Source organism: Enhydra lutris, unplaced genomic scaffold, assembly GCF_002288905.1.
Source record: "Enhydra lutris kenyoni isolate GAN:26980312 unplaced genomic scaffold, ASM228890v2 scaffoldscaffold90, whole genome shotgun sequence".
Lineage (NCBI taxonomy): Eukaryota > Metazoa > Chordata > Mammalia > Carnivora > Mustelidae > Enhydra > Enhydra lutris.
Genome location: NW_019154174.1, coordinates 5,266,368 through 5,281,240, shown reverse-complemented (window position 1 = coordinate 5,281,240; position 14,873 = coordinate 5,266,368). Strand labels below are relative to the sequence as shown.

General features: G+C 56.8%; 1 protein-coding gene across 1 annotated transcript; it reads left to right on the top strand.

Moving 5' to 3' along the window:
* Nucleotides 1–2,117: 2,117 nt before the first annotated feature.
* LOC111162207 (SH2B adaptor protein 1) lies at nt 2,118–12,415 on the top strand. Its single transcript, XM_022526436.1, has 9 exons — nt 2,118–4,138; nt 6,125–7,152; nt 7,447–7,548; nt 7,801–7,892; nt 8,003–8,178; nt 9,970–10,173; nt 10,365–10,576; nt 10,713–10,884; nt 11,630–12,415. Exons 1-9 carry the CDS (start codon nt 3,994–3,996, stop codon nt 12,004–12,006), a joined length of 2,508 nt encoding a protein of 835 aa, XP_022382144.1. The 5' UTR covers nt 2,118–3,993; the 3' UTR covers nt 12,007–12,415.
* Nucleotides 12,416–14,873: the final 2,458 nt, after the last annotated feature.

The following is a 14,873-nucleotide window of genomic DNA, read 5'->3' as shown; positions in this document are numbered from 1 at the left end:
AGTAAAATAAAAATCGCAACCCTCTAGTCACCCGGATAGTCTTTCTGGTGACCAGCCCTTATCCTGAAGCTATCTACAGGCTTGCCATTAGTAACCTCATTAGCTAAAACTTCGGTGGGATCTAAAGGGCACTTTTCTATTACTTGGTAAATTCCAAGTACTTTTAAAGTTCTGTGCCAGGAAGCTGGGACAAAACCCAAATTCTTCATTATACCTGGTGACCCAGGCAGAGCTGATGAGACTCAGTCCTGTTGTGTTTGCCAGAGCCATTGGGAAAGCTATGATCTTTTTCCACTATGACTGTGAAGCTAGTAGGATGTATGCTTGGGGCTGCTGGTAGCCATCTTGCCACCTGTGAGGGGACAATCTGGAAAGCAGAAGAAAGCAGAGCTGAGAGACGGGGACCAAGTTCAAATGCTCGAAGTCATTCTACCCCTGATTTTTCAATTCTGTGAGCCAGAAAACGCCCCCTCTTTTCACGTTGAAGCTCCCTTACATTGGGAGTGGTTTGAGGGTTTCATTACTGATAGCTAAAAGCATCCTGACTGTCACATACCCTGTTCCTGAGAAGCAAGTATTTCTCCCTTTTATGTTAATACCTTGGCTTAATGTGGGCCCTGGATCCTACCATTCCCACCTTCCCCAAACCTCACTCCTTCAAATACTATCCTCTCTACTGGCTCCTTTCCCTTTAGACTTTCCTCATGATCAGGTCCCCCTCAAGCCAGCACTCCATACTCCTCCTCCCGTTTCTTCACCTTCCATTTATTCCTCAGCCCACTACCATTTGGCTTCTGCTTCTACCACTTCCTTATTTTTTTTTTAAAGATTTTATTTATTTATCTGACAGACAGAGATCACAAGTAGGCAGAGAGGCAGGCAGAGAGAGGAAGGGAAGCAGGCCTTCTGCTGAGCAGAGAGCCTGATGCGGGGCTTGATCCCAGGACCCTGGGACCATGACCCGAGCTGAAGGCAGAGGGTTAAACCCACCGAGTCACCCAGGCGCCCCTTCTACCACTTCCTTAAAATCACTCTCACCATAGGGCGCCTGGGTGGCTCAACTGGTTAAGCATCTGCTTTTGGCTCAGGTCATGGTCCCAGGGTCCTGGCATCAAGCCCCGAATCAGGCTCCCTGCTCAGCAGGGAGCCTGCTTCTCCCTCTCCCACTCCCCTTGCTTGTGTTCCCTCTCTCACTGTGTCTCTGTCAAATAAACAAAATCTTTAAACAGCTACTCTCACGAAAGTCCCTAAACAGTGTTAGTTGATAGGGATAGAAGCAGAAAAATATTCACCTCTAGCCCAGAAAACTGACCTAAAGCCTGCATAGTTCTGATAAGGATCAAATACGTGCTGGCTGCTACATTGTAAAGCGTCTCATGACTGTACGTGTCACCAATAGTTAACATCCAACTGAATGATAAGCACCAGAGAAATCTTGCGAAAGTAGTTTTACAGGCAGAAATTCGAAGAAAACATCTATGATCTAATATTCCCCGTACGTCCCCTCCACTTTGAACACGATGCATATAACCACCAGCTTCATACAGCAAAGTTAAGGCTCTTTCTGCTCATGAGTCTTGTCGCCATGCAACAATAAATGCACTTCTTGGCACCAAAAACATCTCAAGAATTTTTTTTGAACGTCCACTCGCGACCCCACAGCATCAGTCACCGATGTTTTAAACAGGAGACAATGGCAATGCCATGGATCCCTTTTTAATCATTTGCTCGTGAGGTGTCTGACCAAGTGCCCCCACGCGCATGCTCTATAGTCCCATACCCCATTGTCTTTGTTGTGTGGTTCCTCTTCCAACGCAGTGTCCAGATTTTTTTTTTTCTGGTTTGGAGGCATGCCCTCAGACTACAGGAGGCTTTGCCTTGATGAACTGACATCTCCAGGAGTGTCGCTTGGTGAACAGCTAAGGCTTGTAGGTATAGGGAACGCCCCGCTCCCTTGTTTCTGGGCAAATCTGACACATATCTTTCATCCAGAGCTCCCCTGTAGGATCAAGTTGAACTTCTCTCTGCCTGAGATCACTCGTTTGTTTGGTTTTCTCTCCTTCCCTCTCCTGCTTCTCCCACTCTCTTACCGATTTCTTCTGGTAGCACTGTTTGACGAAGTCACTTGCACACACATCATCTCAAGGTCTGCTTCTGGGAAACCTGACCCAAGACATCATCTCAGCACTTTCTACTCCTCTTTTGCTGCCTACCTGATAAGTGTGGATTGTTTTCTAGAATGAGGTCCTGGGCCCTATTCCCTCTACAGATAATTGGCTGGACAATCTCGTTCATGTCCATAGTTTCAACCAGTAGCTTCAATTTTCACTTCTGATAATCCCCAAACTGTTTTATGCAGCTCAGACTGCAGCTCTCTCTGCTGGACAGCCCCAGCTAGCTGTCCACAGACAACCCCTGCACTAACACAATAGTCACTAGCCACATGTGGCTATTTTAATTAATTAAAATTTAAATCCCTAGTCCCACCAGCACATTTCAAGTGCCCAGGAGCTACCTATAGCTAGTGGCTACCACCCTGGATAGTGTCAATATAGAACACCTGTTTTATTGGACAGCTTAGACACATTTCCAAACCTAACTCATCATCCCCAGAATGTTGCCTTTCTATAGTCCTCACTGTGTCTCTCTCTTAGAAACAGTGGGCAGAAATTACAGAAACTAGAAACTACAGAGAAAGGGTATATAAGGGCTTCAGGGAGGAGAGAGGGGACCACAGAATTAGAGTCTTTTACATGTATATCTTCCCTGGAACTGGGAAGATGGATGGACAAAGATGTTGACGAAGACCTTAACAAAGGCCATCTGTGAGCGATCTTAGATTGGTTAGAACAGGGGGAGAGCTGGGGAGGAGGGCTGGCTAGGCCAGAACTTGCCCTCCTCAATGAAGTTTTCAAACTCCACCTGGCAGCCTCAGCCTTGAATAAACGTTCTTGTGTGAGTCAGGGCATTTATCCATCTCCAGTCAATAGTGTTCCAGGATGAGTATTTGCTCGAAGCCAACCTGCCGGAGTCAGTTCTGGAAATTTTACTGCAAATCTCAGAAAAGAAGCAGGTTCCTTCTTGAATTCTAAGCTGTTAGGACTTCAGTTTGGCGCCATGGAAAGCCATTTTGCCACTGAGATGGGCCTACCTGCAAGTGAAGCCAAATGCATGGGGAAAGAAGAGGCTAGAGAAGGTGAGCCAGAGGTTCTTCACAGCTTTCGGCTTTTTATTCACCTGTTCCTGAAAAAACTCGATCCGTTTTTTTCCAACTGCTTCAGCCAAGATTCCCCTATTCCTTAGGGCGGTTGGAGCTGGGTCACTGACAGACCTTACTGATCTCATCGTGCTAATGATTTCAACGACTCTCTATACCTTAACGATTCCCAATGTCTGTATCTAGCCTTGATGCCTTTACTGAGCTCCACCCGTGTGTCCACCTGCCCCCTGACGTCCCACAGGCACGTCTAAAGTGATCTCCTTATTTCTGCCCTCTTGTCTTTATTTCCCATCTCAGACGAAACCTCCTAGACCTCCAGTCCCTTTGCTCAGAGACGCCAAGGTCGTAAGTTCAGGCTCCGCCTCTTCGCGGGGCCTCAACCAAGGTCATCCGCGTCTTCCCTCGCGCGGCTCGTTGGGGGCGGTGTCCCGCGAACCCCACGGCCGCAGGGCCAGGCGCTCTAGGCGGCGGCGGGCCCCGCAAAGAGCCTCCTCATCTCGCTGGTTTCCGGTACCCGGTGGCTACTCTAGCCTACAACGGGGGGCCTCGGGACTCTATCCTCTAAGCCGGCTTCTCTTCGCCAGGTTTTCTCCGGGAGGGTACCTGGGGGAACCCCTTGCCACGGTGGCTTCTGCGGTCTCTTTTAGGTGCAACCGGAGAAACCCCTGAGCCCCCAGAGACTCCCCGCCTCTGGGCGCTCCAAGGGTTTGCACGGACTAGGAGGATGGCGGAAGTGAGTGTGTAGGCGCCCTTCTCTCTCGCCGCTCTTCTCTATGGTCGCTTCCTTCGGTGACGGGAAAAGGGGTCCCGGCGCCTGCGCAGAAGACGGTCTGGGAGGTAGTCGCGGAGTGCGGGGGGAGGGGCAGGGAGCGGGAGCTGCCGCCGCCGCCGGAGCAAACCGCGGGGACCGAGATGCAGGTGGGACCGGAACCGGAACCCCCCTCTTCAAGTACCTCTTCCCTCTTCGCGACCCGGCCCCGGCGCCTGAGAGGAGCCCTGGGTGGGGGCGGGCGTAGGGGGGGCAGAGGCAGGAGGGGTGCTCGGCCCCGCAGAGTGCAGCCGACCGGGCTGGTCCCGAGGCGGTTGCGGCCCCGGGGAATGGGCGGGTCGAGGGTGTCCAGGGAGTAGGGTCGGGTCGGAGTGCATTGCCCACCGGGCCCAGAGGGTCCGAGCCGGGAGCGGAGCCTGCACCCTCCACCACCCGCCCTTCGGGAAATTTCAGAACTGAGCCAAGAGGCAGGTGCATCGGGAAAATGTGTCTGAGTCCTGCTTGGCAGAAGAGAAACTGAGTCACCAGCTCAGGAGCCGCAGGGTCAGCAGGCCAGGAGGGGGCTGGGTCTGCCTGTGGTGCAGAGGGTTGGGTGGGCCTGTGTGAGCCGAGGTGGCCTCTGCCTGGAGATTGGTCTCTCTGCTGTGTCTGCACCTCTTGGCTCGCTTCCCCTGTGTTCCATGACTCTTGCATCTCTTGGCTTCTTCTCGTTGGTTTGGAATTGTCCCTGCGGTGGGAGCCATCTGAATGTGTAGGGTCTAGGCCAGGAAGGAAGGGGAGGGGTCGCTGATTGTCAGTCTGAGCAGGAGTCTGAGGTTTGGGGAGACTTTCCTGAGCTGCCCTCTCCCCCATCCCCCCCGCCCAGTCCGGGTGCCAGTCATCTTCCAGTATACTATGGGGGAGGAACACTAACAAAAGAGCCATGGGTTGTAAATGTCATGCCCAGCTCTGCCACTTGCTAGTTGTAAGATCTTGGGAAGCCTCCTCTTTTTTCATTGCTCTCTCAGAAGAATTGGAACCCATAAAGATAGTATTAATGGCGGTGGTTTATTGTGTGCTTACTTTGTGTCGAGCCCTGACATGTTCCATTTAATTCTCCCAATGATTCTATGGGTTAGGGATCATTAGCTCCGCTTTATAGCTACACATCTGCACTTCAGAGAGGACATATAGTCTGTTCCAGATCACCCAGCTAATAGGTGGCAGAGCAGGGATTTCATCCCAAGTCCGACTCCAGATCCCATAGCCTTAACCATCAGGCTAACCAGCCTTTAGGGCACACTCCCCAGTGAAAGAAGAGGAAGTGAAAAAGCTCCCTGTTATGTTTTATTTATTTTGTGGCCAACAGAGACTTGCTCTAACCCAGCCCATAGACTTTCCCCGCCTGGTGCTGCTGCCACTGGGCCTCAGGCTGACGGGTCCCCAAAGAATCGGACTGTGGCCATTCCGAGCCTCTGTCACATCGTGTAGGGGTGCTGGGCCCTGGGGTCTGCCTTCAGGACAAGTGCGGTTTCAATCCATCACCCATTCATCCTCCTTCCTGAGCAGCCTCCCTCCTCAGAGCTGGACCTCAGGACCCATGAGGCAGGGTCTGTAAGCACTACAGGCCTAGCTCCCCTGAGAGCTGGGTCAGTGAGGGCCTGTGCCTGAGGCCGGGGCAGCCAGGCCCTGGGGACGAGTGCTATGCAGTGGGCAAAACCATAGGCTTGGAGTTCGGAAACTGTTCTGGGCTTCGGTTTCCTCATCTATTGTCAAGGTTATTAAAGCCTGTTGCAGGGAAAGGTAAGAACAGCACATGGGAAGCATGTGATAGATCTTGAAGGACCTGTTTTAGAGAAGGGAGGGTGGCGTGAGTGATAAAGGTTCCTTTTTAGAGGAAAGTGCTCCACGGCTGGCCGTCTGTCACTCCTGGAACCAGAGCCAGGGGGAGTGGGGTTGGGAAGGCAGCAGGGTAGGTGCTGACCGGGGCGTGTGGGTCGTGAGGATCTGGGAAAGGGAAGGGGGGTGCGGTGTGGTGTTCCCCATGGCTCTTCAAGGAGTCCTGACTAGAGTGGGGAGTCCGGCTGGGGGTGGGGCTTGGCCCCCGGTCCCACCTCAGCAGTGACTTGGTATATGTGCCTCTCTTCCTTCTGCAGCTGCTGCCGTTCACCCCGTGTCTTCTGGTCGCTTCCCTCTTTGCTGCCCCTCCCCACAGGCTCCCCCTCTCCACCTCCTGGGGACCATCATGAATGGTTCCCCTTCCCCGGAGGATGGGGCCTCCCCCTCTCCTCCCCCTTTGCCACCACCCCCTCCTCCTAGTTGGCGGGAGTTCTGCGAGTCCCATGCCCGGGCTGCTGCCCTGGATTTTGCCCGCCGTTTTCGCCTCTACCTGGCCTCCCACCCTCAGTATGCAGGGCCAGGGGCTGAGGCTGCCTTCTCCCGCCGTTTTGCTGAGCTCTTCCTGCAGCACTTTGAAGCGGAGGTGGCCCGGGCCTCCGGCTCCCTCTCGCCACCCATCCTGGCTCCCCTGAGTCCTGGTGTGGAGATCCCGCCACATGACCTGTCCCTTGAGAGCTGCAGGGTGGGTGGGCCCCTGGCTGTGTTGGGCCCTTCTCGATCATCTGAGGACCTGGCCGGCCCCCTCCCTTCCTCAGTCTCTTCCTCTTCTACGACCTCCTCAAAGCCGAAGCTCAAGAAACGCTTCTCCCTCCGCTCAGTGGGTCGCTCCGTCCGCGGTTCAGTCCGTGGCATCCTGCAGTGGCGGGGGACTGTTGACCCTCCCTCCCCAGCGGGGCCCCTCGAGACCTCATCGGGCCCCCCAGTCCTGGGTGGAAACAGCAACTCCAACTCCTCTGGGGGGGCCGGGACCATTGGCAGGGGACTGGTTAGTGACGGAACATCCCCTGGGGACAGATGGACTCACCGATTTGAGCGGCTGAGACTCAGTCGGGGCGGGGGGGCCTTGAAGGACGGAGCAGGGATGGTGCAGAGGGAAGAGCTGCTGAGTTTCATGGGGGCTGAAGAGGCAGCCCCTGACCCAGCTGGAGTAGGCCGGGGAGGAGGGGCAGCTGGGCCGACCTCAGGGGGAGGAGGGCAGCCTCAGTGGCAGAAGTGTCGCTTACTGCTCCGAAGTGAAGGAGAAGGAGGAGGAGGAAGTCGTCTGGAGTTCTTTGTGCCGCCCAAGGTGAGGCCCCAAGGAGGGTGGGTGACTGGGAGCGGGCGACCGAGCCACCAGAGTGGAACAGCCCCCGGGCTTAGCTTTGTTCGCTCTGGTGTGGTTGGGTTTAGTTCTGTGTCAGTACTCACTTTGGTTTTTAGAGCTAGCTCCTGACTCTCGGGTGGGATTGAAAAAGTAGCGTTGTGACCCTTGGTCCAGCTCCCTCAGGGCATAGAAGGAAAGATGCTGCGTCTCCGGAGGGAAGTGTCAGGTGGTCCCTGCTCACCAGCAGTTTGGATCTTGTTCTCCTTCCCCACCCAGGCGTCTCGGCCTCGACTCAGCATTCCCTGCTCTACCATCACGGACGTGCGGACAACCACGGCCCTGGAGATGCCTGACCGGGAGAACACGTTTGTGGTTAAGGTAGGGGCTCTGGGCTCCTGCCCCCCCCCCCCCCGGGAGCGCTCGTTCTGGGGAGGAAGCTCCTGGAGCACGTGGAAGCCAGAGACCTCACAGAAGGAGGTGCCTGTGGGTCCACTGCCTTGAGAGTGTGTCCCTGGGGCTGTAGCTTCCCTGGGAGGAGGGAAGAGGGGGAGGATGTTCTTGTTCTCATCAGGGGTGGCTTCCGGCCTCTGGACCTGGACGTGGCCTGTGGGCTTCCTCTTGGCCTCGTAGGTGGAAGGCCCCTCGGAATATATCCTGGAGACAGCCGATGCTTTACACGTGAAGGCCTGGGTGTCTGACATCCAGGAATGCCTGAGTCCGGGGTGAGGAGCCTGCCTGCTGTCACCGAGGGGACCAGGTGGGGCTGGGGAGCAGCCCTGGGCTGTTCACCTGCTGAGTTTCCTCACAGCACCCTTCCCCCGCCCCTCCACAGACCCTGCCCTGCCACCAGTCCCCGCCCCATGACCCTCCCCCTGGCCCCTGGGACCTCATTCCTTACAAGGGAGAACGCTGACAGCCTGGAGCTGCCGTGCCTGAATCACTCAGAGAGTCTGCCCAGCCAGGATCTGCTGCTGGGAGCCAGTGAGAGCAATGACCGCCTGTCACAGGGTAAGGATGGAACTTTGGAGGGCTGTGGACCTCAGAGCCCCCCACGCCATGCTCAGGCCCTCTCTCCCGACTTCAACCGTGCCCCCCATTCCTGCCCTTCAGCTGCCCACCCCTTCCCACGGAATGTCTCACTTTGGTCCCAGAACGTGCCACGCCACAGTCGGCCGCTCAGAACCATCCCCTTCCCCACCTTGCACGAGCCCCACGCCAATGCCCACCCAGCCTTCCGTGCCCTGCCTTTCCTCCTTTTCCGTAAGCCTCGCACAGACCTCCATTCTGGCTGGAGAGAACGGCTCTCTTCCCCAAGCTTCTGGAACACTTCGTTCACATCTTTGTTTGGCTTTTACTCTGAGTCTCTGTACGTATGTCGATGCTATTAGATTTTTTTTTTTAATTTTTTTGAAATTTTTTGGTCTTTTTTTTAAAAGATTTTTATTTATTTATTTGACAGAGATCACAAGCAGGCAGAGAGAGAAGGAGGGGAAGCAGGCTCCCCACTGAGCAGAGAGCCCAATGCGGGGCTCCATCCCAGGACTCTGGGATCATGACCTGAGCCAAAGGCAGAGGCTTTAAGCCACCCAGGCGCCCGCTATTAGATGTTTTTGACTCTTTACTTCTTGGCCTGACTAACATATACGGGCCTAGTCACACACAGCACGCCCAGAGACATGCGTCCACCTGGCCCAGCTCACCTTCCCAGATGCCAGTATCCTGTTTGTCCTGCTCCTCTGTTCTAGTTTCGATTTCTTGGTGCTTGGCACCTTGGTCGTACTCACCGAGTAAACAGATGGGACTGAAGGATCTTGGAGCTAGGATGGACCTCACAGGTCATGGGCTCCAGTCCCCTCGTTTCCAGGCCCCTCAGGCAGCTAAGACCAGGGAGGGGCAATGGCTTTTCAGCAGTCCCTGACAAAGATGGGGACTGTGCCACTCTGCTCCCTACCCCGCGTTTGCTCTGTGCACCCCACGTGTAGCTACACCATCCTTGTGGGCTCAGGCCTGCCACACAGCAGACATTCGGGAATGCCCAAGTGCATTCCCAACCCTGTGCTAGCTTCTGAGGCAGGATGGAGTAACCCAAAGCCACCCAAGACGCACTTCTTGCCCTCTCTGCGGCCTCCCAGTCTAGCTGAGTTGACAAGCTCTCACTCCCTCTGAAAAGCAGGACTCCGCAGTGGAGAGCCTGTGCCTGGGGTCCTCTGAGCAGCACGAGCAGGAAGTGCCTTGGGAGCTCAGAGTGGGAGGAGAATCGGGGGAAGGTGAGATAGACAGGCTCCACCCAGGGGAGGTGAGAGAAAAGAACAGGGCTTGGAGGATGCAAATGGTGAGGTGGGGAGAACCCCGGAGCTTTGGGAGAGCAGGACAGGATGATCAGGCCAGCGCGGAGGCTCTGGGAATACAGACTAATTGAGGTGGTCGGGGTGGTTGACTTGGGCCACTTAATAGGAGGTGGGTCTTTGATGCCTTTGAGCATTGGGGGCTTTGTCCTGTAGGCCAAAAAAGGATGCTTTTTAATATAAGAATCCTTGAGGGACTGTCCACACCCCCTGCAACAGTTGCTATCATTTCAGCTGATTCAGAAAGAATAGGGGCACATTCGGAGCCCGGGATGTCCTTGCAGTCACTCCACAGACCCTTAGTGCCTGGAGCCTGTCAGGGGTCGTGGGTCGGACCGATGGGCCCCTGGCCGAGGAAGGGGGCAGGCACCTCAGCTCACTGACTGCCAGCGCACACAGGGTAGTCTCTCCAGTTCTCAACTCTGCCCTCCTCCCCCCCTTTTTTTTTTCCCAGGGGCCTATGGGGGCCTTTCAGACCGCCCCTCAGCGTCCATCTCCCCCAGTTCCGCCTCCATTGCTGCCTCCCATTTTGACTCAATGGAACTGCTTCCCCCAGAATTGCCCCCCCGCATCCCCATTGAAGAGGGGCCCCCAGCGGGCACCGTTCATCCCCTCTCAGCCCCCTACCCACCCCTGGACACTCCGGAAACGGCCACAGGTACCAGAGGTGAGAGCACGTGTCTGCCTCCAGGCCCAGTGGCCTGCCTTCCCGAAACTCTGGTCTCAGGATCCTGAGGGATCGGACCCAGGGGAAAGGAAGTGACAGGTGGAGGGAAAGCAAGGCTTCTCTCCCAGGACGGGGGAGGCTTCCCTGACACCCCGGTTTCCCTCCCTCTCTCCTTCCTGAAGGATCATTCCTGTTCCAGGGGGAGTCAGAGGGAGGTGAAGGGGACCAGCCCCTCTCAGGGTACCCTTGGTTCCACGGGATGCTCTCTCGACTCAAGGCCGCGCAGCTAGTGCTGGCGGGAGGTGCTGGCTCCCATGGTGTTTTCCTGGTACGGCAGAGTGAGACGAGGAGGGGCGAGTACGTCCTCACTTTCAACTTCCAGGGCAAGGCCAAGGTGAGTGAGGGAAAGGCTGTGTTCCATGCCCAGAGCTTGCGAGTGGGGCGGGGGGAACGGGGCCGTCCAGGGGAGGAGGCTTCTGGAAGGGGCAGGGGCGCGGGCTCCTGCTTCACCTTGCTCGCCCTGCCCTCAGCACCTGCGCCTGTCGCTGAACGAGGAGGGTCAGTGCCGGGTCCAGCACTTGTGGTTCCAGTCCATTTTCGATATGCTCGAGCATTTCCGGGTGCACCCCATCCCTCTGGAGTCTGGAGGCTCCAGTGACGTTGTTCTTGTCAGCTATGTCGTGTCCTCCCAGCGACAGCAGGGTGAGCAGAGCAGGTCTGCAGGGGAGGAGGTGCCCGTGCACCCAAGAAGTGAGGAGGTGTGTGTGCCAGAAAGACGGGGCGGGGGGCTGTGAGGAGGAGAAGCCTCGTAAGGGAGAGTAGGGTAGTGAAGGCTCCGGGGGGTGGGGCTTTCAAAGGGGAAGCAGGACACTGAGCACGTAGGGAGGCAGAGGCTCCGTGCTGGAGCCGGGAGGAAATTGGGTTGGTGCATTGCCATTCCATCGGACCCCTGTGTTCCATCACTCGTGTGTCTCCTGGATTCATCTTCCTCGGCCTTGTCTTTGCCCTTTGTCGCAGTCTTGCCTTGGGCCTGTCCTTCTTGGGGATGCTTGGTTTGATCCCCCACCCCCCTCCTCCCTTGACGTCTGATGTCCCTGTCTGATCTCTCCCTTTTCCCCACCCCAACGTCCCATCTGTCCCCACGTTGCCCCTCCCCCCCCCCCAGGCCGGGAGCAGGCCGGGAGCCATGCAGGGGTGTGCGAGGGAGATCGATGCTACCCCGATGCCTCCTCCACCCTCATGCCCTTCGGAGCGAGTGACTGTGTGTAAGTGTGGTCCTCCTCTCACCGCCGCCCATGATCCATCTTCCATGGACTGGGGGGGGTTGCTCAGGAGACGGGATGTGGGGGAGATAGCACATGGCTCCTGGGGGGACAAGTGCAGGGGAGGCCAATCGCAAGAGCTGGCCTCCCTCCACAGTCTGTCTTCTTACCATTCCTACCTCCAGAACCGAACACCTCCCATGACCCACCCCAGCCCCCTGAACCCCCTTCATGGACAGATCCCCCACATCCTGGGGCAGAAGAGGCGTCGGGGGCGCCAGAAGTGGCGGCAGCAGCAGCCGCAGCAGCCAAAGAGAGGCAAGAGAAAGAGAAAGCGGGCAGTGGAGGGGTCCAGGAAGAGCTGGTCCCCGTGGTTGAGCTGGTCCCCGTGGTTGAATTGGAAGAGGCCGTAGCACCAGGCACGGAGGCCCAGGGAGGCGCTGGATCTGGTGGGGACCCCGGGGCCACCCCGATGGTGCAACTCCAACAGTTACCACTAGGGGGCGACGGAGAAGAAGGGGGCCATCCCAGAGCCATTAATAACCAGTACTCCTTCGTGTGAGACACCCTACCACGCTCTTTCTCCACTCTTCTTGCTCCCCAGCTCTTAGTTGGTGAGATGGCGCTGGGTGGGGACGTAGAGGAGCGGTAGGAATCCCCTCCCCACGTGCTTCCTGACCCTTGACGGCCAAGGGCATCTGCATTGGTACAAGAAGAGGTTCGAGAGCCCTGTTAACTCCCCAGTTCATACACTACAGGTGCCCCATCCCCTGGGCAGGGGATTTGGGCTCCATTACCTCCCTGAGGGGCTCTTATGGTCAGCCCCACCCCTGGGGGCCATTTCCCCACTAACCACCCCCCAGCCCGAAGAAGGGTGAGGGGGAAGGGCTGTCAGTTACTTTAAGGTGGTTGTTGTTGTTGTTTTAAACAAAATGGAGAAGCATAAATAAATAAAAGGGTTTATCTCAGTTCCATCGCGATGGCTGTGGCCAGTGTCTGCAGTGGGGGCTGGGACAGGCGGGTCAGGAAGGCAGCCCACTCAGTGTTGCCCGCTCAGGAGCGGAGAGGCTGGAAGGCTGTGTCAGGTCAAATCCCTGTTGCCCTCCAGCGCTGTGCTCTCAGCTCGCGGCTCTCCTGCGGGCTGTGCTGTTGGTTGAGCGGTAAGTGCAGAGCCGAACGAACAGTGCTTCCCAGGGTCTCCAGCCAAGTTCTCTTAATGGGACAGAGCAGTGAGCAGCAGGATGGACCACGTATAAGGCCCCTTCCTGCTCGGAATTCTTCAGTGAAGGCTTCCTACTTTAGGCAGAAAGCAGGCAGAGAGAGACTGTGGGGCCAGGGCTGGGGCGCAGTGGCTGTATTGGGAGAGATTGAATGCAGCGGCCACAGAGCCTGACTGCAGAGGGGCCCTAGGGCAGTCTGGCTGCCCCCCTTCTTGGGGCCAAGCTGGGAAGCTGGAGGGTAGATAACGGAGGATGCTGGCTTCCATGCCTGGCTTTTCCTCTGCTTTGCTGTTTGGCCTCAGCAAGGTATTAGCCTCTCTAGGCCTCAGTTGTCCTCATCTGTCAAGTGGGAAGTTTTATCTGGGTTGGAGCTGCATACATGATTTGCTTGGCCTGGATAGTGTTTCCACTGGGATTTCACACAGAAGTTCAGATGACCGGCTTCTCCTGAAAACCCAAAGATCCAGCCTCACGCGCTCCGCCTTCCACATTCCACATCTGCTCCATCCCCACTGGCCCACTGCACTCACATGACCTTCCCAGCCCCGTGGGAATGAGTTTGCAACATCTCTCCCTCCTTGCAGCAGCCCCGTTCAGCCCCGGCTCCACTCTCTGAACTGACCTGCAGCCATGCCCTCTTCCAACGGAGGGCACCCTTGGGTTTCCCAGCTCTATGGGTGGTGGGTGCCCACAAGGAGGGGCCGGGTTCTAAAGGATCCCTTTTCCCTTGACCCTCCCCCTTTCTAACCTCCACCCACTGCTGCCTCTCAGTTTCCTTCCCGTGCAGCGTGGAGCCTATATTCTCAAGCCCCTCAGCCACTGTCCCCACCTCCAGGAAGGCCCTAGCCACGCTTATGACCTTGCTATTCTGGGCCTTGCGTCCTGTTGGGAGATGGACAGGAGACAGCTGGGCTCACAGGCCACCCAGGCTGGGGGCTAGCTGGAGGAAGCCTGCTGGCTCTCTCAGTTTTGTCTAATCCCTGGGGCTCCCTCAAACCATGATCTCAGGAGACTGGGGATAGAATTGGCCTTGCAAAGGAGGGGATGGTTTGGGGAGCTGGGTGCTGTGTTCTGGAAAAGGAGGTGGTGAGTGAAGGCTGTGGCACCCCAGGGTAAGCAGGACCTGATCCCCTCCTAATCTAGCAGCAACTGGTGCTGTGAGGCTCCCCTTCCCCCTAAACCCTGCCAGCTTCAGGGACTTGACTTCTGAAGGTGGGGGGGAGGGGACCGAGGAGCACCCCCCACCCCAAGATTTGCCTGTCTTGGCCAGAGAAGCCTAAGAGACTGTTTCCTTCTAAGCCTCTCTTTAAGGATGGTTGAGCTGAAGTTTGGGACCCGTCAGGTCCAGCCAGGCTCTGTGTCCCCATCCTTCAGAACCAGGCTTCTATTCCTAGCTTCAGCTCTCTTAGGAAGGGAGGAACACCTTCCAACTGTGGGCTTGGAGACCCCCGGGGAGGGATCCAAGAGAACCAGTGCCTTCCTCCATCCCAGTCCACACCCTCAGCCTCCCTGGTGGCCAGCCTTCTGCAGGTCTTGTGGGGTGGCTGTCCCTCTCTGGCTTCAGCTTCCCCACTGGGAAGTTGGGGGAGGTGGGAGGGGTCACCTTAAAGGGCCCCCGCTGGCAGCAGCATCCTGTAAAGCCTGCCTCCTGTCCTCAGCCTCCTGCTCTCAGCTCCCCTGAAGCCTGGATCCCTCCAGTCTTCTCCCCCTTCTCCATGTTTGGGCATTCCTGCTCCTTTCGGTGCCCCTGTCAATCCTCCAGGTGGTGGCAGGGAGAAGGCAGGGAGCACCAAAAGGCTTGGCAGATGCTGAGTCTGACTCTGGCCTAAGAAGGTGGGTGCTGGGCCACATGGAGGTGCCTGTGGACATGACCCCCATTGTCTGAGCCCCTCTCCTCAGGTCACAGCTCAAGGGAGGGATTCCTGGGAACCATGAAAAGGAGGAGGGATGGAGCACCATGTCCCCAACCCACCCCAGAAGCTCCCCTCCCCCCCAAGTCCAAGCAGAGGAGGGAACAATTATGGGGGGGCTAAATCCTTAAGTGCCATCCACCCCCTGCGGGCCTGGCCTGCCTGCTAGCCAAAAGTGAGGCTTCCCCTTCCTTCTCTCGCTGTCTCCCCTGCCATCATCTGCTTAGGAGCCTGAGCACCAGTGGGGGAAGCAGCCCGGAGAACCCTTTCAGTGGCCCATACTCCTCTGACTGTTCATC

Excerpts from the sequence above, each read along its gene's own strand:
- LOC111162207 (XM_022526436.1), top strand. The coding sequence starts at position 3,994 with ATGGTCGCTTCCTTCGGTGACGGGAAAAGGGGTCCCGGCGCCTGCGCA. Across the intron at positions 7,893-8,002 it reads CAGGAATGCCTGAGTCCGGG|ACCCTGCCCTGCCACCAGTC; the intron begins GTGAGGAGCCTG and ends GCCCCTCCACAG. Across the intron at positions 10,577-10,712 it reads ACTTCCAGGGCAAGGCCAAG|CACCTGCGCCTGTCGCTGAA; the intron begins GTGAGTGAGGGA and ends CCCTGCCCTCAG.